This window comes from Alligator mississippiensis, chromosome 4 (assembly GCF_030867095.1).
Source record: "Alligator mississippiensis isolate rAllMis1 chromosome 4, rAllMis1, whole genome shotgun sequence".
In the NCBI taxonomy this organism is placed as follows: Eukaryota; Metazoa; Chordata; order Crocodylia; family Alligatoridae; genus Alligator; species Alligator mississippiensis.
In genome coordinates, this window is record NC_081827.1 from 74,506,909 (window position 1) to 74,531,414 (window position 24,506).

Below are 24,506 nucleotides of genomic sequence, written 5' to 3' on the forward strand. Positions count from 1 at the left end.
TTCTGAAGTGTCAGTTTGCTTGTTTTGATGCCATTTGGACAGGCTTCCTCTTATACTATTGCAGAATCTAGTTAGAAGGATAGTGAATGGGAGGGAGAGGCACAGAAGTCCTGCAGCCTCTGGACTTTGCAGTGAATAGACACACCACTTGGAATCACAATATTTCTTAAATCACTTGACAAATGCACTGCTTCCACCACACACAACTGAAATTCTCCATATACTGCCAGATTATAGGAAAGATATTAATTCCCTTCCCCATCAACATCTACATCAAATTAATGTTCAGCATCTTTCTTTTAGCCTGTGAGATTATACTACTAGGGATATATCTCTGCTTAACTGTGAAGTAAGTCTAAAATATTCAGTCTTTCTATTTTTGACTTCTCATTCCCAAACCCAAAAAAGCTCCCAGGATTTTTCATAATCTTAAAAAAAAAAAAAAAAAAACCATACAAGAAACTTGGAGGATGGCAGAACATAGTAAAGGAACTAAAATGTTTTAATCAGCTGTGTAACTGAGGGCAGATGACTAGGGTAGCAGCACTTGGTGCCTCCATTGTAGCGGGGTACAAAAGTAACCACCACTGCAATTGATATGGTGACTGCTGGTGCTGCCCCCCCGCTCCACCTCCAACTTTAATCCCTCCTCCAGAGAAATTAGCCAGTGGTGGCCTCTTTCCCTCCCTTGGCCAGTCTGGTGCCTTATGGAGCATCCTCATTCACCACCAGTGGTCTTTGCTCCTTTACACCACAACTCCCCATGACAGGAAGATGCATATGAAATGTGACAGTAACAGCAGGACACGCTGCATTCCAGAAATAGAGTGAAAAATGTTTAAGTTATCTCGTGTCACACGGCAAACTGTGCATAGAGGCAATACCAAACATTTTTGCTTGGAGAAGTGAATACTCCTTTGTTAAACAAACACAGGGCTGGAAATGCACTTACTCTATGAAAACTAACAAGTAGAGAAAAGTCTGAACTGCCAGCAGGGCAAGAACTCAATAAAGTGTCAACAGAATGGGTATTTGTAGGCTTCGTGCTGGCATAATGCCCTATTTCTGGCTTACCTTAAAGACAATCCTTTTTAAATTGCAGTAGATTACCAAGCACATTTCATATTGATGATCCTGGGTTCCAAAAAAGCCACTCTCAGCAAAAGCTTCCAGCGTTACTTAAATTGGCAGTTGTTTCTAGTTTGTGTTAACTGTGCATGCTTATAGGCATATAGTTGTGTATACTCACACAAAAATGCAATTGGAAACACACATACATATACATGCAGGCAAACATACAGCCATCTGTCTCAAGACAAATATCAAACTACTTTGAACCTCACATCTTTATAGCCTTCAAATCTGAACGAGTTCAGATAAGAAATCCCCTTCCTTCCCCATCCCTGCCCCCCCAGAGTCACAACCTTTCTAGGGGTTGAATATTTCTGGAAAACTCTTCTAGATTGGTTGCTGTCCTCAGGTCTTTCATTAGGTCAGTGGGTTTGCCTTGAAACACAAATATTTGGGTGCCTCTAACTTTTAGGTGTGCCCTCACATGAAAGTACTGAATAGGAGAGACAGCCAGATCATGGATCTGAACATACCCCACCAGACCCCAGCTGTTTGTGACAATGTCAAATAACCAGGATGGAGGGCTACAAAATGAGAACCTGAAGGAAGGATCAAAGAAAAGAAGACAATGAACTGGAAAGCTGAGACTGGAGAAAAGACTGTACAAGCTAAAGTAAGCATCCCAAATCTTAGGATCTTGTCAGAGCTCTTTGAGCTTTGACCATCTCATATTGCATAAAGCAGTGGCGTATGGCCTGTCAATAGTTATAATTAATCATTAGAGTACTAACAATTTGAAGTTGCACTGGGAACCAACCACCCTCCTGCTCCAAACAAAATTTCAACTCTAGTTCATGCTAACATAAATAAAGAGTTTAAAAATATATAGACTACATGAAATCCTTGAAAAAAAGTACTCTAGAGTATTTCTTCCTTGCAGCCCATCTACTGCTTGTTCAACTGAATGATTTCATACAAGTAAAATACAGGGCAATAGTTTTGAGACTGCAGACCAACCAGACTAGCTGATTAAAGTGTGCTGTACCTTTCATCTCCATTGAAGTCAGAACAGCCTATATAGTTAAATCATCAGGCAAAGCAACAATGCTAGTACCTAATGGCCAAGGAGGTACCCTTCTATTATGTAGTCAGCTCCTAGGTCCTGAAGCAGCTTTGATCCTTAAGCCTCAGCATTCATAAATTGTGAATTTTCCCCTGCATAGCTCTGGTTTCAGCACAATACAAGCAAAGGCCTAATCCTGCTGTCTGTAAAAGAGCTATTTGAATGCTTAAAATTAAGCACCTGCTTAAGTACCTTGATGAATCAGAGGTGTAGGTTGTAGCCTTGTTGGTCTAAGGACATAGGCAGACAAGGTTCCTTGGGTGAACAGGAACTTCAAGCCTGCACTCTATCATGGGAGGGTGCTTAAATGCAATTAGGTGAATAGTACTTACAAGCACATTCACTCTCCAAAATGCTGCCTCCCAAACTTAAGACCTCATTCCCTCTAACTTGAATGGGCTTTAGATCAGCATGTCACTGTTACTGCACAGAGCAAAAGTCAAAGTTGATAAGAACATAAAGGTAGAAGAGCTGTGGAGAGGGCCAGATAAACAGACAGTACTTGGGAAAATCGTCTCAGCTTTCAATTTGCTTGAATTTTCTAGTGCCTGTGGCCATCACTACTATACGAAAGAAAATGGCAGCTGCAAACTGGATTACACCTTAATGAATAGCATTTAGCAAGCAATGTTGACATCTTAGTGAGAGGAACAGCAAACCAGCCTCCTTAACATTTGTATACAATTTTACATAACCATCACATGAAGCTGTGGAAAACAGGACAGGTGGCTAGCACATAATTGATGTGGAAGGGTTTTTGCCTCTACCAAGTGCAACTTGGTGCAGGTCTTAATACTTTTTTCTAAAAAGACAATACATTTATGAGGGTTCACAAACACCTCCCCTCAGAATAGGAGATGTCAAGAGACTATTATAAGCCCACTGCAACACTTCCCAACCAGGAGCAAGGTGACATTTCCACTCCATACACCCAGGCTAAAACGTGGGAGGCTTGTGACAAATAAATTGAGACCAGCACCCATCTGTGCTGAAGTTTCATTTTTCAAGGGCAAGCCTAACATGTACCATACCTAAGGCCAATCAAAATATATGATTACTTTATGAGACACTAACCTCGCCAATACAGCATGCAAAGAGAGAGCTTGGGAGCAGCTGTTAGCTTTATGTATTACATACAGATCTGTATTTTGTGTGTTCAGCTTGGGGCGGAGGATGTGAGGCAGGCAGAAAACTAGTATTATCCATATCTAGAAGACCAGATTATTTATCTCCAATGAAATCATGTATCTTGATTTAAGGTTCCCACCTAATTTTTGTAAACATGTTGACCAGTAAGAATCCTTACAGAAAAGGTAATTAGCTAGAACTACCTGCACCCCCAGAAAATCAGATTTAGAAGAAAATAAAACATTTGAAAGTATGGAAATTCACAGCCAATTACAACACAAACTCTCTAACAATGTATCAGCCTCTCTGTTGCTTCATTCCTTTTATACCTGCTCTGTGCTGTTTTATGTTGACATGCATACATAAAGGTTATACACAATCAGTGACAAAAAAAGTATTTTTTTAAATCTAACTTTAAAGTGACCAAATTACTTCTGAAACTTCATTTTAATTAAATAGCTTCTGGTATTGGAACCTGCATACTCCAGGTTATTATTAACAAAAGCCTCTCATGTTATCCACTACTTTAAAGGACTCTTTATGATCCTGCATTACTGACCCAATGTCTGTGAAACGGCTGCCACAAACCTCTGCTCTTAGCCAACCTAGTCTTCTGATCTCACTCCTGTTTTCTAAAATAAAGGCAAGTAGAGGAGAGCTTGAGTGCTACACTTGCTTTCCTGTGCATGGACAGGGTTTTATTTATTCACAGAGTTGATAGCTTGTCCATCATTAAAACTAAAATGTGTTTTTACCTTATAAAACTAGATCATGCTAGGGAAATTCTCATAATGTCTGAGTGGCTTTGCCCAGAAACTTCTCCATGGTGAGATCTCCTATTCAGGACAATTATAAGATGGGGAAGGGCAGACCTAGGAAGTCTTTCACTACCAAAGCAGAAATGTTGGAATGATCTCTTGGCATGACTTTTTAAAGGTGCAAAAGGACCAATGAGACTTACTCTGGGTTTCCTTTAAATGACACTGTATCTGTCCCTTTTCCTTTTGAAAACACCTTCAAAATTAAAATAGGTTTCCCTGTGGCTTGCCACAATGGTGTTTAAAATAAAATGCAGCCTCATCTGGACCCCTGGTAATTTATCAGGTATCCTGCCTCCCTAGGTGGCTTCCCTGAGTCCTCTGTCCCCAACTCCATAGCTTCCAGCTTTGTGACTGTTGAACCTTTGAGCTTCTTTGCGGTTTAGAGTCCACGTGTCCAAGGAAGGTGGGAGGATGGCAGTGATCACTGTATGAGTACAATTTCACAATTTAAGAGGTCTGTGGTCAAAGTCACAGAAAAATGCAGCAGATAGATTTCTAAATTGTTTAGAAATGATTGTATCCTCTTGCCCAGTGTAGAAGTTACACACTGGTTAGCAATTTTGCAGTTACTCCTGCTTCACCTGCCTCAGCACTATTAAACACGAGAGCAGGGTAGGACATTAATTGCAAAAATACAACACTTCTGCTGACTCTCAGGTTTGGAAAGCATGAACTGGGTGGAGGGAAAGAGCAGAATAAAAGTGCAACAGAGGCTCATTAAGATGTCTCCATCTTAGCAGCACTGCACATATTCAGAGCTAAACTGATCAGTGTGAGTTTTTTTAGTGTTTCTGACAAGTTAGTACCATTTGCTGATTCATTAAGACAGAAGCATGTATTTTTACCCCGCTAGCCATGTAGTACGTCCACCTCAGAGGTGCTACCTACTGAGCCTGTGTTCTGAGAATTACAAATGTTCACTTTTCCTCTGCAGTGTTTATTAATAGACACTCTGAGTTTATGATTCAGTCTCCAGCTTTGAAATCGGTTGGCAGACCTCTTTCTCTATCTGCTTTTGCTGCAAGTGGACAGTTTTATTTAGAGAACCCCATAGAAATACCAGTTTTCCCAGGCTCTCTCAGTGCCCTAGTGAAGAATGCTGACAATCTGCTGTCAAAGACTGAGGCTGTCAGCATTACTTCCCTATTGCTGATCTTTCAGTCATCACTCGCATAAAGGACAAGTATGCGACCCACTGCTGTGTGACAAGAGCTGTGACTTTGTTTAGGAGCCAAGTGCTAGGAATGAATATTAGAGAAACATGGCTTGGCATAACAGGAAATCTTAACGATATTAATGTGATAAAAAGAGAAAAGACTTGCATGTGAATTTGTATTTCAAGGCATCGCTTCACGCTTTGCTAACATTCATAAACCAGCACTGAAAAAGCAAACAAGTTTGACTTTTCCCTTGAGGCATTCCTTTAAAAAGAACAAAATTATTTTTCTTACGTTCCTTTTACTTGATATGCAAAAAACTCCTAGCAAGGTCATCTGCATATTGCAGGAACTGCCGGCACAGGAGAGCCTGGAATATTTTTCAACTCTGCAAACAATTTAAGGAGCTGCTTGCAAATGCATACAAGCTAGCCCTTCAGAATACCATTCATATTCTGAAGTGGGTTAAGATAAATACATTTGTCTGTGAGCTACTACAACCTTTCGCTTCTATCAGATATTTCTGAAAGGGAAAAAATTGTTTGGAATTTGCGTTTCTATCCAAAATTATTTATTGCAATGTTTTAAATCTGTATCTCGGAGTATATCAGGCAATATAACCAGCTGTATACTAACAGAAAAAAATCATGAACGAGAAAAATATTCCTCGTAACACTAAGTGTTTGTTTTCGTTCAATCAGTGCTATGCCAGGTTAGAACAGGAACCATACCTAACTAATCCTTTTAAATTATTATGATGCTGATAACCTCTGCTCCTCCTTGTAATGCCAGGTAAAGTGAGGGACTTAATGGGTCAGGAAATTGGCTGTAAGCTGCAGTACTTTTCACTTACAGTTCATTGTTTGCAGTGACTAACACCGCTAATAACCAGCAGTTCTTTTAAGCAAAAGGCATCTGATGACAGCTGCAGCCTAGCTAAAATGTCATTCTTGTACCATCTCACTCCAGTTTCAAATGAACAAATATCTGCATCACAGTCTTTCACAGCTGGGACTCAACTGGCAGGCAGGCCAGGAACTCAGGTCCCTAACCCAACCCAAATCCTTTGGTGTTAGCAGGAATCTTTCAGCTGATTTCAGTCTGGAGGTTGGAACAGGCCTGTAACAAGCATAAAGAATGAACTACTCTACCCTGTGAGAATGCTCCCTTGCTCCAGGTCAAGGCAGACTGGCAAGGAATCTTGCATAGCTGTATGTGCTATACTTGTTCTGTGGTTAAAGACAGGACTTTATTCTCAACGAACAGGAAAGAATAATGTCCTGGTATTAAAGGTACAGTAAAGACGGCCAGAAGATGCAAATACTATTTCTGCCTCTGCTGCAGACTGCTGCTGCATCACCCTTGGACAAGTGATTCAAACAGTCAGTACCTGAGTTTTCTCAGCTGTAAAATAGAGATGCTATGCAGAAGTAGATTGACAGCCTTGTACAGAAAGCACTATTGTTAAATGCAAAGAATCATCACACACACACGCAGAGCAAAGATTCTGTCAGATGAGGATCCTCTCTTACCCATATTCTGACCTAATCCTTGAAAGTTAAGTGGTGATCAAAAACATATGTTTGGCTGGAAATACTGCAGACATTTACAAAACAGTGCCACAATTTTTTAAACAAAAATAACAATTTCTTCATTTTGCTGGAAACTGGGAATGGCCAAACTGTATTGTAACGTTGGATCTTTTAAATACTATGCTAATTGCAAAGCACTGTATGTTTTATTGTAGTGATTAGTCATCCCATATATATTTACTGGTAAGCAACCAGCCATAACAGATTAAATTAACTATTGCAAGATAAAAATTACAAAGTAGGGTCAATTAACAGTTGTATTATTTATGTAGCAATTCAGTGTTGCCATGATACATTATATACAAAGGTAAATCATCAGAGTATTATCCAAACAACCATTTCCTATCAATCTTTGGCTATCAGAAAGGGATGCTGGAGAAGATGGTATCAAAATAATTTAGGACTATACAATTACACTTTTTTAAAAAATGTCTGTGATTTATGTTGGGATTAATTTTTTGATTGGGTCTGTCCTAAAAAAGAAAAGACAATAGAGTGTTGTTTTAAAGCAAGTCTTCTAATGACAGCTTAGAAGTGTGATAACCTGGCCAGGATGTAAAATTGCATTGCAGGTACTTTAGGAGTTACATCTGGAAAGTGATTTCATTGGATTCAGGCTTATTTATTGAAATAATGCCGCTTTGCTACACAATGAAGGTCTTTTCTTTGTACATTCCAAACACAGAACTAGGGCAAGATTCTGCAAGTTGTTAAGTATCCTTATAGGCACTGAAAGACCGACTGCAGAATCAAGGCTTTAGTCTTCATTTAGCAACTCTCTTAACATCCACAAGAACAAAGCAGTTCTGTGAGCATAATAAACGTGGGTGTTTGTTATTTGGTAATGTGTTTCCGGTGCTTATCTCTCACAATTAAAAAATCTCTAAATAAAATGATGAATGGAGACATTAAGAAATCGAAGCCCACTCCCTGCATTATATTTTACAATTTTCAAATAAAATTACTTAAAGGATACTATAGTAGCAATTCTTATTACTATTGCTATCGAGAAATGTGTAGCACAAAAGCTAAGCCATTTCTGAATGTCATTTCTGCTTCAAAAAGAACATGAGGCATTCCACATTCCAATTACCTTGTTTTCTCACGTACAATATACCACCATATAGAGTACACAACCTGTTTCTGAAGGGAAATCCAAAGAAAAAAAAATTTCCTGTGTTGGCTGACTAGCAACAACTAGAGAGCAGAGCTCACTCTCAAGCCTGCTGCCAGCCCTATGAGCCAGGCTGGGCCTGCAGACCAGCCCTGCAAGCTGACCTGACCTAGCACATACAGACATGTAATCTGGTCAGGGTTTCCCCATGGGTCCAGAAATTTGGCAGTGGAGGAGCTGCAGCAGCAGCATTTGCTGTGGATCCCAGAGCCATGGCAATTAATTGCTGCTATCACTCCCCTGCTACTAAATTTCCAGATCCATGGGGATCCTTATTTCTCACACATAATATGCACCTGGTTCTGGGGGGCAAAGTAGGGGTTATATGCAAGCAAAGATAGTAGCTTTGCCTTCAGTTTACTATAAAGAAAGGAAAAGGAAAAAGCCGTAATGAGTCAAGTTATTCTCCTCACAACATTTCAAAAGAATTTAGTGAAAAAGTACCTTCATTTTTTTTTAAAGCAATCACCATTTTTGTGATGGCATGAAAGTAACACTGAAAGTATTTGCAAATCGGTGTCATTATTATAAATTCAATCATGTAAATAAAAACTAAATAAATATACTTTATGCATAATACCAAAACATTTACAGGGCCTAGGCCAGAGAAAGATAAATAGAAAGATTCCCATTGATTTTAAGTAGGTTTTGGATTGGGCCTATAAACATCTTTTCCTCTTACAACAATTCCTGATGTTTTCAGTAGCACTCTTGCCATCCTGCTTTGTAATGTAACCTATGTTTGGAAGACACTTTTGAAAAGATAGCCCCTTTTGAGGGAAGCAGTCAATTTACCTAGCATGCACTTCACTTCAATGCAGAACACCCAAACCAGGTCTGTGCACCACATAATCCAAGTTAAAGCAGCAAACTAGGATTTTCCTGGAACTCAAAAGCTAGGGACAGACATTACACATAAACTGGTTTAAGTGATCAGAAACTGGTTTAAACCTATAACAGAAGTCCAGTGCACATAAACCAGTCTGAAAATGGCTGAAACTGGTTTGAGATAAACCTGGTTGAATGTAATAAAAGTCAATCAGACTTAACTGATTTGGCTCAAACTGGTTTATCCAAGGTCTGTCCCAGACCCCTCCCTGGTTTAAATTACGTCAGACACCCCCAGCATCCCAGCATGCTCTCTGGGCTGGGCAGGGCTCTTTGCTCTACAGCAAGGCTGGCCCCTGCCCTCTGCTCCCTGGCTGCAGCTTGGCAGAGACTGCAGGCTGCTCCCCACCCCCTCCACCTCACCACTCCCTGCTAAGCAGGAATTCCCCCCTCCCCTCTGCCTTGCAGAGAGGACTCGGTGTATTAGCTAGCAGACCTCATGCTGGTGACAGTCCCTACTAAATCAACGGGTAGAATCAGCAAGCAGAATCAACAGGTAGCTAGTAATGTCCTTTATTCTTCATGTCCCTCTGTTGTTTTCTTAATGGGGTGATAAACATTGAGTTAGGGGTGATAAGCACTGTTATCAGTTCCCTGCTGAACTAATGGAAGGGCCCCGGCCACACCCCCCCACCACTCAGTAGTGTGCAAGGGAAGGGAGGGTTGCTTTAGCGCCCCACCCCGGCTTCTAGCCTGAGCCACTGCAGGCATGTGCTGACATTTCTGGGATGACTGTCCAGTTACAAAGTGATTTAGCTTAGCCAGGTTAGACTAACCTGCAAAGATTGAATCAATTCAGGCTGAGGGTTTTTGAATGTCTGTTCCTAGCCAGGGAGTTCCCAAACCTTCTATACATCCTTATGCCACAGGAAATGTCATTGTTATTAGAGGTAGTGAAACAGGAACAAATAATTCCAAAAACTATTTTGGAAAAAAGAGTTATTTGGTATTCTTATACTTTTTTCATACATTTTCTCACTTAAACATTTAGCTCAGATATTTTGAGCCAATAATGGGCACTGTCCAGTCAAAGCTGTAAGCAACATTTTCAGCCTTAGATACTCAAGACTTAGGAACTAAATCTTTAGACACCCATTTAACAGTTGGTGAACGTTTCTGAAAATACACCATCTGTTTATGGATTAACGTACACTGATAGCTGAAAAAAATTGACCTACGCTTACCTTAGGTATTATTGCTGACTCACAAATAAGAGAGAATGGCAAAGGCATGTCATTGTATGCAATTATGATAGAGCCAGAGGTGAGACTGAATTTTGCTTCTAAACTTTATCTGTTTAGGTGGTAAAAAAACCTCCCATCTTTCTGTAGCACAAATTATTTTTACTGTCACTCCATACACTTGAATGCTTATCATTCCACAGAGGTCAGTTGCACGTTTTTATTTTCAGACACATTTTCTCTTAACATGAAGTAGTAAAGAAACAGTGCTGTTAGAGGAGAAGGCTCCTAATGTTTGAAGGGTCTTTTCTGGACCACTTAAAGCTTACTTGAAATTTCCTCAGAGCCTTTAAGATGCTAACAGAAGAGTGACAAACCAAGTCTAAAGCTGCACTAAAACTCTTATCAAGCCTCCTTACCTCACACATGGAGATTGTCACACAATTGCTGATAAGATTACAGGCAAAGGTCTCCCTTCTACAACTTTTTACATGTAGGTGGGCTTCTGTGCCAAGCAGAACAACATTGAAATCAGAGGAACTCTGTGTGGGCACAAAAATCAGCCCTGACTGAGGGACCTTGTCCCATACAACAGCACTGGGTATAAAAGAAGAGTGACTAATCACTACTGTTAATGCAGTCATCTTTCCCCTTAGAAAAGATCTGGACAGATTCCTGTTTGAAACTACTGGTATATTTTTCCTTAGGGGAAAGGGAGGGAAGCTCCTCCCTTCCCGCCACAAAAATCATCATAATCTGATAGGCCTGCTGAAGTCAATGGAAAGGCTTTTTAAGATCAGACCTTTAAACATTTCTAATCTGGGACCCCCCCAAAGGATAATTCCTTTCAACAGTTTATTTCAATAGATACCTCTTTATTGGAAATGGAATGCATTTTGAAAAATATGAAAAATAAATCATATCTCTCAGAAATTATTTATGAGTCATATTTACACACAAATTTGTTTGACAAACCACTGATATTTCTGCTCACAACAGGATATGCTAAAAAACATTTGGTACATCACTGCAGCTGATTTTTCAGAAGCTGGCATTTGCATATCATGAACTTTAAAGAAAAGCAGTTACTTCAGGATGTAACAGAATAATGTCGTCTTTGATCTTTCTGCTGAATGCTGAGATACAGAATGGCTCAGCAGAGCTTGGATTTCCTTGCTGAATCCAGCTTGCTCCTTATTCAGTTTTCACTGTCTTTACCAAGACACACATTGACCTCCTTCATTAAGCAGGTTTCCATGTCACTACTAGCTAAATCGAGCACTTTGAGTTTTTATTGGCATCATAGTTTATTTCCTGTTAAATTGGAGTCCTTTGTTCTCTCAATCCCGCTCCAACACACACACACACACACGCACATAAAAGGAGAGGCCAACACAGTTATTTTCCTTATGAACCTCACAGAAGATTATGCATGTTGCTCTACCACTGATGATGCAGAACGCACTGGACCTATTTTAGTGGCGGTTGCTTACCAAGAACATGCCAATGATAGACAATATTTCACAAAATAGATTCAGAGAAGATATTCCAGGAAGGAGAAAAAACACAAAACAAAACAAAACATCATTATCAAAGTCAAAAACGGAAAATTTTGGTATAAAATTGCTACTGTTCTCAATGCTCCCCCCACCTGAAAAACTCCAAAAAACCCATAGTGAATTTAGAACTTGAGAACATTGCCAGATTGAACACCATAGGAAAGTAAGTCTTATTTACACTGGTCAGGTAGGAGCTGCCTTCACCATGCCCCCACCTAAACTTGCTTCAATCCTGTTTTGAAGAGACAGCCATTAGAAGAGAGAAGGATGTACACATTAACCCCTTCCATTTATGCCGTCAAGGCTGCCACTGACTCAAAGGGGACTTTAAAATGCAATCATCCATCATGGCAGACATTTGGCTGATCTCAGCATTTTCAGGACTCTCAGCAAGTAAAAGGGAACATGTTTGGCAACAACATATAGCAAAACATTTGTTCATAATGCAAATTATTATATTGAAAGTAAGTGATCAGAGTATGTTTCATACCAATATAAGCCAAAAAATGCAACAAGAAAATGGGCACTGACTGATCTTGAACTGGGTGTAAGTGTGAGTAAGTGTGAGCTAAATATAAATAACTTTAATTTTAAGTTCTTGCCCTTTATCAGTTACACATTGTTGAAAACTTTCCAAAATTTTCTTGATGTTTTCCCAGAAGTGTGTGCTTTGAAAACAAACAGCATTCCTGATTTAGGCCCAATCCAAAAATCAATGGAAGTCAGTGGAAAGACTTCCATTTGCTTCAGTAGGCTTTAGACCAGGCTTGTTTGAAGTAGGAAGACTCGACTCTCTTGGAGAATTTCTCTCTCAGATCCCATGAAGACATACATTTAACAATTACATGAATTCTCTCCTAGAGTGAGTACATATTCTGGTCAATGAACTGTTAAGATTTTATACGTAGCATTTCTGAAAAAGTAGGTTATTAGCTGACCAATAAACCTTATTTAATGAGTCTTAAAAAGTTTTGACCACAAAACAAAAGGCATTTTTTAAAAGTTGGATGTCTGGCATAATAAAGGACAGTGGTTTTAAAGGAACAAATTAACAGTATCTTTTGTGAGTTTGAGTACCTAATCAGCAAACTTCCAGCTCCATCATCTCAGAGTGAGAACGGAGACAGGAAATGTGCCAAACTGTGAAAACCAGTGATTGCAGGATTTTTTTCTTTTCCATTTTCTTTCTCCCTTTGCTCAAAGTTGAGGGTCCAGTCTTACTAGGAGCCGAGACCCTCAGTTTAGTTTAACCTCAAAGTAATAGCATTTTTAGGACAATTGCATATCTGCCTCACAAAAAAAGCCTGATCCCAAAGCTGGGTAGGGCCATCTGTTCACATAACATTTTCCAGGATGTCACTTTTTCATTGGAACTACTCACATGAATATTAATGGAACTACTTACATGCTTAAAAATGTTCACAGGATCAAGCCTAATTTATATATCATTTTGTTCATCCTTCAAGATGCTCTGTACCCTCATGTAATCAGAATGCAGGCAGGCTCTTGAGGGCTGGGACCCTATTTAGGGTGGGGAGTAAACTGAAAGATCCCCCTCACTGTTTTTAAACTTTCACTAGGCATGTCACATTCATCTTTTCTTTGATGTGCTTTTTACATACTACACCACTAGTATGAATTAATTATGCAACATTTTAAAACTGCACCCATTTCCTATTTATAAAATCCCATTAGAACTTTTCATTTATAAGATTTTATTTACATTTGTGTAGCTTGCAATTAGCCAGAGCAATTTCCCTAATATGTTGACAGAAAGAAGTATTTCCCTTGACTCAAAGATAACAGGCCATGCTTCATGATCTGTTTCAAAAGAGAACTCCACTATGTATTTAAAAAAAAACAAAGGACTTCAGTTACAGCAGCGTGAACTGGGTGGCAAACCACCACATAAAACTTACAGGAGCAACATTGTCCATTTCAGTGGTGAGGACTGATCCAGAAAAGCAAGTTAAGCACATGGGTTTGTGTAGTTTACTTTTCTGGGTGAGCCCTTAATGATAGCAGGAACATGCACCAATTGGATGCTCAGTCCTTTTGTTTTCTACCATTTCAGTTTCATTAACATATTATGAACACGACTGCAAACACTTCCAATCAGCTGGTAGCAATATGCACCGAAATAATTCAGTTTCTCTAAGCAATAGAGCAACTTGCAGTTTATGAAAATGATGGCTAAAATGATCTGTTTGAACACTTCTAGACATATACAAGATGGGCTTTAAACTAAGAGCAATTCCAATGCAAGGCATTTAAAATCTGTCACAAAAGTGTATTTACAGGCACAAACGTGACCCTTTCAGAAATGCTGGGTATGGAAAAAACCTGAACTCAGATGCAGAGAAATTGTAATAAATATTTCAACTCCTACACCATTTTCATATCATAATATGAACAGGTGCAGAAACGGATAGTATTAATTGGACAAAATATTAATCAGAACAATAAACAAGTTAGTCAGATTTTCCTTTTTAACTTTTACAAGTAACAAAATATCACTGTTTAACTTCTCTAGCAACAATCAATATTCATTTTTTCCCCGTGTAGTCAAACAGAGTATCAAATTTAATACTCCTCTTCCAGGGGCATGCTTAAAAATATGCATCTATAAGCACACACACCACCTTCAAATTGGGTTCCAAAACATTGCTTTCCTTGGAGAGAATAGTTGTCTTGTGCATGAAGATTGTTATCCAGATCCTAAACTGCATGTTATATTTTCCTTGGTAACCTTAAAAAACATTTCTAAAATAATCTTGTAGGTACAAATAAAAAAATCTTGTAGAACTGCATGTGAAAAAAACCCATGGTCATATAAATCATGGCTTTTCCAACAACCTTCTCCCTTTTCTCTCTCCGCCCTCCCTTCCAAAGGTTTCAATAAGTTAGGAAGCTACGCATGTTCTCTGAATTTTGATTTTTGTTGTTTGGACAATGGCCTACATTCAGAAATGTCTTTCAAAACAAGCCTCAAAAGAAGAATCCCTAATAAATAATCATGAAATAAAATACATTAAAATAAAGTTACAGTACGTCATATGTTCTAGGAGTCTTCTAGGAGTCTTGTCAAGCCAGATGAGCCTTTCCAAGGTTCTTAAATAATAGTTGGAGTCTATATGACTTTAAATGCTTCCCTGCAACAAGGATGGGATTGTGCAGAAAAGTAGTTGGCATTTTCAGGTGGCCGAACAGAAGCTCTCCAGTCTATGAGCTCTCTTTTGTTTGCCAGGTTTTTTGATCAAGCGACTGATATGCTCACAAGGGGGACTGCGTTCAATCCTCTTGCCTGGAGGGCTTCTTTAGTTCAACCTGGAATAAAATAATAAGAGCATAAGGGGGGGAGCTGAAGAGCCTGACAAACACTGTGTGTGCAGATCTTAGACTTTAAGTGCTGGAGCCTGCAAGTGGGAGAGAAACTAAGGAAAACACCCTGGTCAGACCCAGTTCACTCTCTCCATCAGCATGCACTCTCTGCTGGTGCATGACAACCTCCGAGGATCTCTGGTGTGACCCCGCAAAAGGCAGTTCTTATGTTCTACGATTCTTCCAGTTGTCTTTGCTAACAATGGTCTAAAGAGGCATTTGGGGGGGGGGTCTCCCTTATTTTGTTCGCATCCCAAATCGTGTGTGTGTGTGTGTGTGTGTGTGTGTGTGTCAGGGTGTCTGTCTGTCAGGTGTGCATGCGTGTGTGTCAGGGTGTCCCTGTGTGTCCATGTTTTTATATGTACCAGGGTGTCCGCAGCTCTGCCAGGACAGTGCATGAGTGTATCAAGGTGTCCCTGTGCATGTCAGGGAGTCTGTCAGGGGGTCTATGTGTGTGCATGTCAGGTGGTGTCCATGCCCCTATATATACCATGGTGTCTCTGTCTGAGCCAGGTCAGTGTGTGTATATCTGTGTGTCAAGGTGTCCCTGTGACTGTCAGGGGGGAAATGTGTGTGCATGTCAAAGGGGTTTCCATGCCCCTATATGTACCAGGGTGCCCCTGTCTGAGGCAGGACTGTGTGTGTGTGTGTGTGTGTGTGTGTGTGTGAGAAGGTGTCCCTGTGTGTGTCAGGGTGTCTCCGTGCCCCTATATGTGCCAGGGTGCCCCTGCCTGTGCCAGGACAGTGTGTATGTGTCAGGGTGTCCCCGTGCGTGTCAGGGGAGGAGGGGTCTGTGTGTGCACGCACATGTCAGGGGGTGTCCCTCCAGATGTAACAGGGTGCCCCTGCCTGTGCCAGGGTGTGCGAAGGTGTCCCTAGGCGCGTCAGGAGAGCGGTGGGTGCGCGGGGGCCGTGGGGCGCGGGCGGGCGGTACCTGGGCGGGCTAGGCGGAGTTGGAGGCGCTGCGCAGGCGGGGCCCGTGCTGCTGCACCAGGTGCTGCTGCTTCTGGCGGGTGGAGCGCACGGCCAGGATGGCCTGCCGGTTCTTGTACTGCACCAGCTGCAGCGTGATCTCCGCGTTCCAGCCCTGCTCCTGCGGGCACCTGAAGTCGATCTCCTTGCCCTCGGCCATCACCACGGTGAAGTAGACGTACTTGCCCTTGCGCTCCACGCAGTCCACCGTCTTCATGCGCGAGAAGTGCAGCTCCTTCACCTTGGCCGCGCCCGGCTCGGCGGCGCCCGGCTGCGCGGGCTCGGGCGGCGGCGGCGGCGGCTTGGGCGGCACGAGCAGCAGCCCCTCCTCGGTGAGGATGCAGCGCTTCTTCTTCCAGAGCTGCAGCAGCCCGTCGCTGCGCTTCTCCAGCACGCCCTCCTTCAGCGCCTTGCAGCCGCCCTCCAGCATCCTGCGGGCGCGGGGCTCCGCTCCTGTGGCGGGGCCGGCGCTGTGCGCTCGCTGCAGCCCGGCAGCGCGGGGAGGCGGTGCCGAGTCCCTCCTGTCCCACCCCCGCCCCTCCCGCCTTTTGAGCGCGCTGCGCCCACCCCAGAGTGACACCCAGCGGAAAAGGCGGCTCCCGCCCGGCCCTTTCCCCTCAGCCCGCTCCCCAGCGCCGGCTCGGTCAGGCAGCCCCAGAGCCACCGCTGCACACATGCCCCAAGCGAGGTGCCGGCATCTGGGGCTGTGTTTGCCAGGCACCGCCAGAGGCTGGTGAGGCGGTGGCGGCTTCCCTGGTGCCTGGCCGGGGAAGTTTTGGGCAGGGGAAGCCAATACCCAGCTGGGCAGGCAGAAGGCGTTGCTGTGGGGGGATGTAGTAAGTTGGGGATGGTCCTGCTCAGGTGAGCCCGGCCTGGGACCAGGCTAGATGCTCTCCTGCACGCCCTCCCAGCCCTCGGGGTCTGTCATCCAAAGAGCGCTGCAGCAGCTGCTGGCATCAGGCACTGACTGCACCAGGCTTGCAAAGAAGTCAAGGGCAGGCTAGCAGATCAAATCCAGTTGATTTCTATTGTCTTTTTCGGTTTCCCTTTTCCAGTTCCTCTCAGAAAGTAGCTTTGGTTTGAGTTCCTGCATTCTCTCTTCAATACCAAAGAGATGGTTAGACATGTTAATCTGAAATCAGGCAGAGGGTAGGGCATGATAGCACCTTAGGCTGTGTCCAGCCCAGTGTGGAGGTGCACTGTATGTGGTGCTGCAGACCCTTCTGCGGCCCCACAGGCTGCACACACAGATGTGCCCCACGCTGCTACCTTGCAGAGCTGGGGGGGGGTGTTGATCCCAGAGTCAAAAAACCCAAGTAAAAAAAAAAGCCGGGCAGTGCACATGGTGGCAGCAAGCGCCTCCCAAAACCAGAGCCTGGCTAGCCTGAACCACACTCTGGCTGCTGGTAAGGCTCCCAGCTACAGGAGTGTTGCGGCCACAGTTCCCTGAGGCCCTCAAGTAAGGCTGCTGGGGCCAGCATGATTGCTGACCCCAGCCTCCCCTATCCCACCTGGGGTAACCTGCCACACACGTGGCACAAGCATTTTCTATGGACAAGAAGCGGCATAAGGTGTGCCACTGCTTCTTGTTCCCTGTGAAACAAATAGCTATACTCATCTGGACATGGCCGTAGAGACTAGCTGATTTAGAGGCATAAGTTTCTGTAGGCAACAACCTGTTAGTTTCTGAAGTGCCATCTTGCCCTGCCTTTAATAGTATTACATTCATTGACCTATCCTGTCTGAGAATCCCCTTAGATTTATAACTATCATTTAATAAAATTAAGACAGATTTAAAATTGATGTTACTATTCAGTGAGGATCTTAACTCAACTTCAGTTGCTTTCCTAGTTGAATAGTGCCATACCACCTCAATGATAATACCCTGTACCTCTCTGATATGACCAAAAGGCTGGAGAGTAACCACATCTTTAATATTAAGGTTAATTTTATGAATGCTAATTGAAGGATTATTTACACCATGTAGTGAATTGACCTAATGTGCTAATTGAAGTGCCTTGTAAGAAACTTGAAGTATCAAAGAGTGTAAAGCAAATTCTCTGCTGCAAAATCTGACTGTACTGGCAGTACAAAGTGACTTAAAGCTGAGAATAAGGTGTAATACATATAACTATATCTGAATGGTATAATGAGGCAGTAAGGCTTTATTGTCATTCCTATAGGAGCAGGCACTTAAACCTTTGTAATTCTGAGCTCTAGGGAAATTTTAATCCCATGCCATGTTTGAATGCACTCCTAAATCTGTGGAAATATCTGATGTACAGGTGCCTCCTAGTGCTAAACTTCAATATTACAACGTGGAAGCAAGCCTTATTCCATAACTCTAGTAATTTTTCCTACTACTTGCGTATCTAGGGAGGTTGTAATGGGAAAGTTCATCTGAACAGTCATGGTATCTGTGTACACAGATGCAATGAGCCCCCAACTTCAGGTGCCACTATGCCTGAAATATATAGCTGTGATCTTATAATAGAATGGATTCATTATTATTATATTTTGACAAGTATGAGGCCAATCAGGCAATAGTTTAGGAACTACACCAAAAGAGAAAGAAAGCGGGTGACAATAATACATTAATAATAGGGTCTGTCAAGTTAAGAGGACCACACATTCTTCAAATGTTTATAAAACCTACAAGTCAGAGATGTGGCCTGTCAGACTTAGCTTGTGCAGAATTTAGGTTTCCATTAAAGGATAAAGATTCTAGCCTTTGTGGCTATAGAGATAATCCTTCAATCATAAACAGATCCACTGTTGATCAATTAAAGGATTGTAATGGGGGAAAAAAGAGTAAAGCCTGCAAAGGTATAAACTGGGAGCCGCTGCATGGAAAGAAAGAGGAGGGGGAGAAAAACAGAGAAGTCATTCAAAAAGAAGAAAAGAAACCATCCCAAATGTAGAAAGTTTGGAAAGACAAAACAGAAGCAGCAGTGTCAAGCAGGGAACAGATTTTCTCACCAAGCACAGTAAGGTATATTAAATACAGAAGTGTGGTTTCTTCATGAAGAATAATTATGTCACGCAAAGGATGGTGTCTTCTTCTCTTGACCTTTGCGCTAAACTCCCACAGAATGCAATTGAGGACCCGTTGTGGACTAAGTAGTACAATATTCTGAATTTAAATAATTATTTTAGTCCTTTTCAAATGAATTCTGTCTATAGGCACTCTTCCCCTAAGACATACATACACACACACAATTTGAGACATCCCAGAAAATGTAGCTGTAAGCTCAGCCTACCCAGCGAGATAAGACATTATCACATAATGAACTCTGTTGCATGCTGTGTGGAAACTGAATTCACAAGTCTGGACTTGCTCAGGACAGCTCCTTCTATTGCATTGCAGACAGCCCCACAAAGATATTGAAAAACCAGCACTAAGAGCAATCTAGAGCTATAAAGTGTGAATGACTCAACTATTAGTCAAGTCCCATGGAACAATAGGCTTATAACCTAGAGGCTCAAGAGTGGATAGCATGTATATCTGAAACCTCAGTTTCGGCAAATGGCACAAAGCTTGTCAACATGAGGAAGACCATGAGCAATAAACCAGTGTTAATACACAGCCCACCAGCTAATCCTTCAAAATAGAGTAATCTCTGCGCACCAAATCCTACTACATACGTTATTAGGATACTGTAAATTTATACCCTGGCTTGCTGCACGCTGATGTCCCTGTGCAGGCAGCACCTACAGAGATGGAGGCTTAATTTAAGAGACAAGCACTGCTGTGTTCAGAGGAACAATCATTCCTTCTTCCAAGATAGGGGACAGGAGAAACTCCTCATTCCAAAACACAAACCTCAGATTCTGGGGTGATATCAGACTAGAGAAAAACATGTCTCAGGATTACTTGTCTTCAACTATCTGGCTCAACTATTAATAGTGTAAGAAATTCCTTTGCTAAACCCAAGTTCCTTTTCTTCCTGCGTTGTTATCCCTGAAGCTTTAAATTAAAATCATAGAGCATAATCCTAGATAACAGACACTGGTTGGGGGGGGGGGTGTCCTAGAGAAAATGGATGAATCCATATACCAAGGAAAAGCCTAAGATGGGTCTGAGCCTGGAAACATGTCCTACAGCCCCACATGTATCAGTAAGCGCAGTGTCTGAGCTCTGCCCAGAGCCAGTTGGCTTGGAGTACGTGGGATTCAAAACTTGGGTCCAACTGTAAACATCTTCCTCAAATGCCTCTGGAATGCAGACTGGTATTGGGCAGGATCCAAAAGAATAAAACAGTTCCAAAGTTGACATTCCTTCAGACAGAATATATGTCCCATGTTTATAATTCAGGAAGCTCCAGTTTCAGTACCTCCCTTGACCTTGGTGGTGTTATGGGATAGGGAGTTCCTACATCTCCCATGTAATCAGGCCTCCAGTCATTTTGGATTTATCAACAGTATGCTGTTTTACCTGGGAGCTCATGTAGTGTTCTAGATTTACAGTTGACCTCTTGATTTCCAATGGAAAACTCATTAGAAGCCAGCGTATGCCTACATCACTGATTCTCTATCAGGGTGCCATGATATCCTGGGGTGCTGTGAGATCCTTTTAAGGGTGTCGTGGGGTGCTGCTCAGTGTCAGCATCATTAGGTGTACAAATACCCACACACAATTTGCAAGATAAACCCAGAGGCTGTGTCCAGATGAGTGAGCACGTGCCTGTTGTAGCATCTCAAAGCAGTGCGAGACACTGAAGGAGGTATGCTAGGAACAAAACATTTTCCCTGCGCTGCATACTTGCAGCGCAGACTCTAAGTTTCATACCAGGAAATCCCAGTATATATAAAAAGAAAATACATGCCAGAGAAAAGCAGTGCAGGGCGCACTCCTGGAGCATGCCCTGAAGCAACTGAAGCCTGGGTCCTTGAAAGAGATGCTCTAGCACTTGGCCAGAGCAGCTCTATGCCAAACTCAGCATGCTAGAGTAAAAAAAAATGGGACAAGGCTGGCAGCAGTGGCCTGAACCCAGGCTCTGTGCCCAGTAAGCAAGCACATAGAGGTGGGGGGGACTGTGTGGGGGTGGGGGAAAGGGTTTGGGAGGGGTGGGTCCCCGTCCTGCCCACCGTAGCACACAGCCCTGCCGCAGCAGCAGTAGCCAGCAGCAGGCCATCAAGCTGCTCATGGCCTGCACATGGAGGCAGGAACTGGCCTGGCCTGATGGCGCGCTTGTGCATATGGTGCCAGGAGCCCTAGGTGGCAGCAAGAGCCAGCCCGGTCTCACCTGAAGGTATGCACCACACTGGCCAGCTCTGGGTCTCAGATGGTGCTGTGCACTGCCGGGGGTCTCTGCCAGCAGCACACCATGGGCGCCCCGATGGTCCACTGCTCATTACTGGTGTGTGGGGGGGGGAGCACTGTGCAGGGGGATGGGCAGGGGACCCACCCCTCCCACACAGTCCCCCCATACCCACAATCCCCCTCCCACAATCCACCCACAAAACCTACACCCTCACCCACAAACTACCCCTAGCAACATACCCACCTACAACCCCCCCCAGAATCCACTCATAAACCCCACCCCCATCCCCCACACAAGCCTCACTCCCTCACAAACCTCACTCACAAACCCCCCCTCCCCTCCCGGCCAAATTTCGCACCTTGTGTACCCAGCCAGCAGATGGAATGGGACCTGCTGGCAGAAGCTGGGGCTACAGGATCAACTGCCACACTGCAGCCCTTTCCCATGCCCATACTGGTCCTGTTGGGGGCGGGGGACTCCTAGTCCCAGGAACCACATGGGGGTGCTGAACCACAGGTGCTGGAGTCACCCTCTACCTCCCCCTGGCTGAAGATCTGGGAGGAGCTGGCCAGGGTCAGTTTGCCTCAAGTGGCACAATGTGCCCCACACCAAAGGGCATGGTCAGGCACATGTGCTGAGGCACAAATCTTTGGGACAAATTTGTGCCACTGCTATTTGAGCTTTTGTGAGCACTTGTGCCTGCATGCGTGGACACACCCAGAGACTGCTAATAGTAATCCATAGTGTCAAGAACATTTTGACTCGTGGCTTCTGAGTTTTGTAACAGATTTGCTCTGGTTTATTTATTTTTTGGCTACAGAAAAACAAGTGAAAGCAAAGAACTGGCATTTTTTGAAGGGTGCCTCAACCACTGTTCTAGTTGAATGGAACACCTACTCAGTAAAGAGGTCAGGAAGGCCGATCTACATGGAACAAACCTGTGGTAGAGGGACTAGATTTGTGCATCACAAGTTTTGCCCAACAGCAAAGCACTTTCTGGGCTCTCATGGCCACCTCTGGACCTAATGCAACAAAGTTCTGGAAGACAGTTTTAAGTTCTATCATTTTATTAGGGGATTTAAGGGATCTTTCCTATGGCACTCTTGTCTACCTTTTCACTATATGTACCCAAGGATGGAGCATCAGTGTATCTTGTTTACACCTGGCCTTACTTGGGTTAGTAAGCTTTCTCTACCAGTATTAGTCTATTCTCAGCTGAGGTGCTGCAGGGAGCAAGGAGGTTAGCATGTGTCTGTCCATGTAGCCCTGAGGAGGTAAACACAAGCTGCTCTTCCTCCCTTAGTCACCAATGATTCAGCCCTGTTGCAAAGAGTAAAGTGCACACACAATCCCTGCCAGACTGCTTCTTCCCCAACTGGCTCCATGCACAAGGAAGGAATAATTAGCTTTTGAAATGGGGTGCTGCTCAAAATCACAAAACTTACAGAAGGATGCATGGAGTCTTAACATGTAGAGAACAACAGGTCTAAAACAGGGGTGGCTCAGCCCCTGGTTTGCAGGCCACATCTGGCCTGTGGAGCCATGTCATCCAGCCTGTGGGGCTCCCTATGGGTCCAAGAACTTGGTGGTGGGGGAATGGTGGCAACTAATTGTTGCTCCCTCGCTGCCAAATTTCAGGATGCCAGGGGAAGGGCAGGCAGAGAAATGCTCCATGAGCCAAATAGTATGCACCTACATGCTAGATTGGGTGCATGGGACTGATGTGCAGAGGGGAGATTCCAGTTCATGGGGGCCCAAAAGGTTGAACATCACAGATCTAAAGCATTTAAACTGAAGTGCATTTGCCCATATATCATTACTGCAAACTACTCCTGCTTTAACTGTAGATAGCAAGAAAAGGACATCTCTGCCAAGATTAACCACACTGAGAGCACCTCACGTAAAATTTATAAGATTTGTAATACAGGAAGAATTACAATAAAGGATGAAGCACCGTTATTTTGAAAGCAACCATCTTCTTTAGCACCTGGCAAAATGTATTAGATGGGAAAGAATGGCAGGGAACACCCATTTCTCTGATGACCTATACAAAATCAAATCCATGTCCTGCAAAGGTTCATTTCAATTATACAAATAATAATTAAAAAAAATCAAAGATATTAAGTTCAGATGTCTGTGATTATAAAGCCTGATCTCATGCATAACATGGACTGTAGCATTTCACCCAGTAATTCTTGGAGGGGAAATAATATTGCATCTTAAATAAATGAACACCATCTACTCCAATATTTTGTGACTTAACTAGAACATCTATTTGAGAAAGTTGTCAAATTCAGTTCAAAAGTTTCAAGTGATGAATCAGACACTTCCCTTGGAAATGGATAAATTAGTCTGAACAAGTTTACTTCCTTTTTGAAAATTCCTACGTTCAAGCTTCTAGCCATTAGATCTGGTCTATTTAATAAAACCTTTACAATCTATTCTTTTCCACATGTGACTAACTACAGACTTAAATTTTAGTCACCTTAGCCTTTTCCTTGAAGAAATAGAAATTGATTGAGATCCTTTGATAACTATGAGCCCTCTTCACCTCCTTCCCTTTACACCCAGGACTTCACAGATCATGGGTGTGCCTCTTTTTTAAGCCACTGCCTATTTTCTATTTCCTTCAAAGCAGGCGCTAGAACTGGACATAGCACTAACTGAACTGCCAGACACAGTAGATAACATTATCCCTATTCTTACTGGATATTTCCCAGTTTATAAAGATCTCAGCCGTTTCACAGGCAGAAGTACATGAGAACTCCCTGTTAACTGCCTATCTACAATGATAATCGCATTTTTCAGGACTACAGTTCTCAAGGGGTTATCTAATCCAATGCCCTGCCAGTGCAAGATCATATTTGTTTAATCCATTCCCAGACAAATGTTTGTCCACCCTGAATTTAAGAATATCCTATGGTGGAGATTCATTCCATAGTTTCTCTAGGTAATTTGCTCTAAAGCTTAACCATTCTCTTCCCAATCTGTTTTTTTAAAACCCTTGCCTTTTGTCCTGCTGTCCGTGGGCTCCTAAAAATTGAAAGACAGCCCTCATCAACCACTCTTTTTTGAATGTGGACTTACCAAATCCTCCTACTCTTCCAACCTTTCCTCATACATTGTCTTCTACAACAGGGGTAGGCAACGTTTTTTGGCCGGAGTGCCGAAAAACACAATGCCTACCTTGGAAGG

General features: G+C 42.8%; 1 protein-coding gene across 1 annotated transcript; it reads right to left on the minus strand.

Moving 5' to 3' along the window:
* Nucleotides 1-10,989: 10,989 nt before the first annotated feature.
* On the minus strand, nt 10,990-16,556 carry PHLDA1 (pleckstrin homology like domain family A member 1). Its single transcript, XM_006261685.4, has 2 exons — nt 16,010-16,556; nt 10,990-15,021 (listed from the first exon to the last, which is right to left on the minus strand). The coding sequence occupies exon 1, from the start codon at nt 16,475-16,477 to the stop codon at nt 16,019-16,021; it is 459 nt and encodes a 152-aa protein (XP_006261747.3). The 5' UTR covers nt 16,478-16,556; the 3' UTR covers nt 10,990-15,021; nt 16,010-16,018.
* Between the last annotated feature and the right edge of the window lie 7,950 nt (nt 16,557-24,506).

What these genes read in the sequence shown, in the direction of transcription:
- PHLDA1 (XM_006261685.4), bottom strand. Translation starts at nt 16,477, where the DNA reads ATGCTGGAGGGCGGCTGCAAGGCGCTGAAGGAGGGCGTGCTGGAGAAG.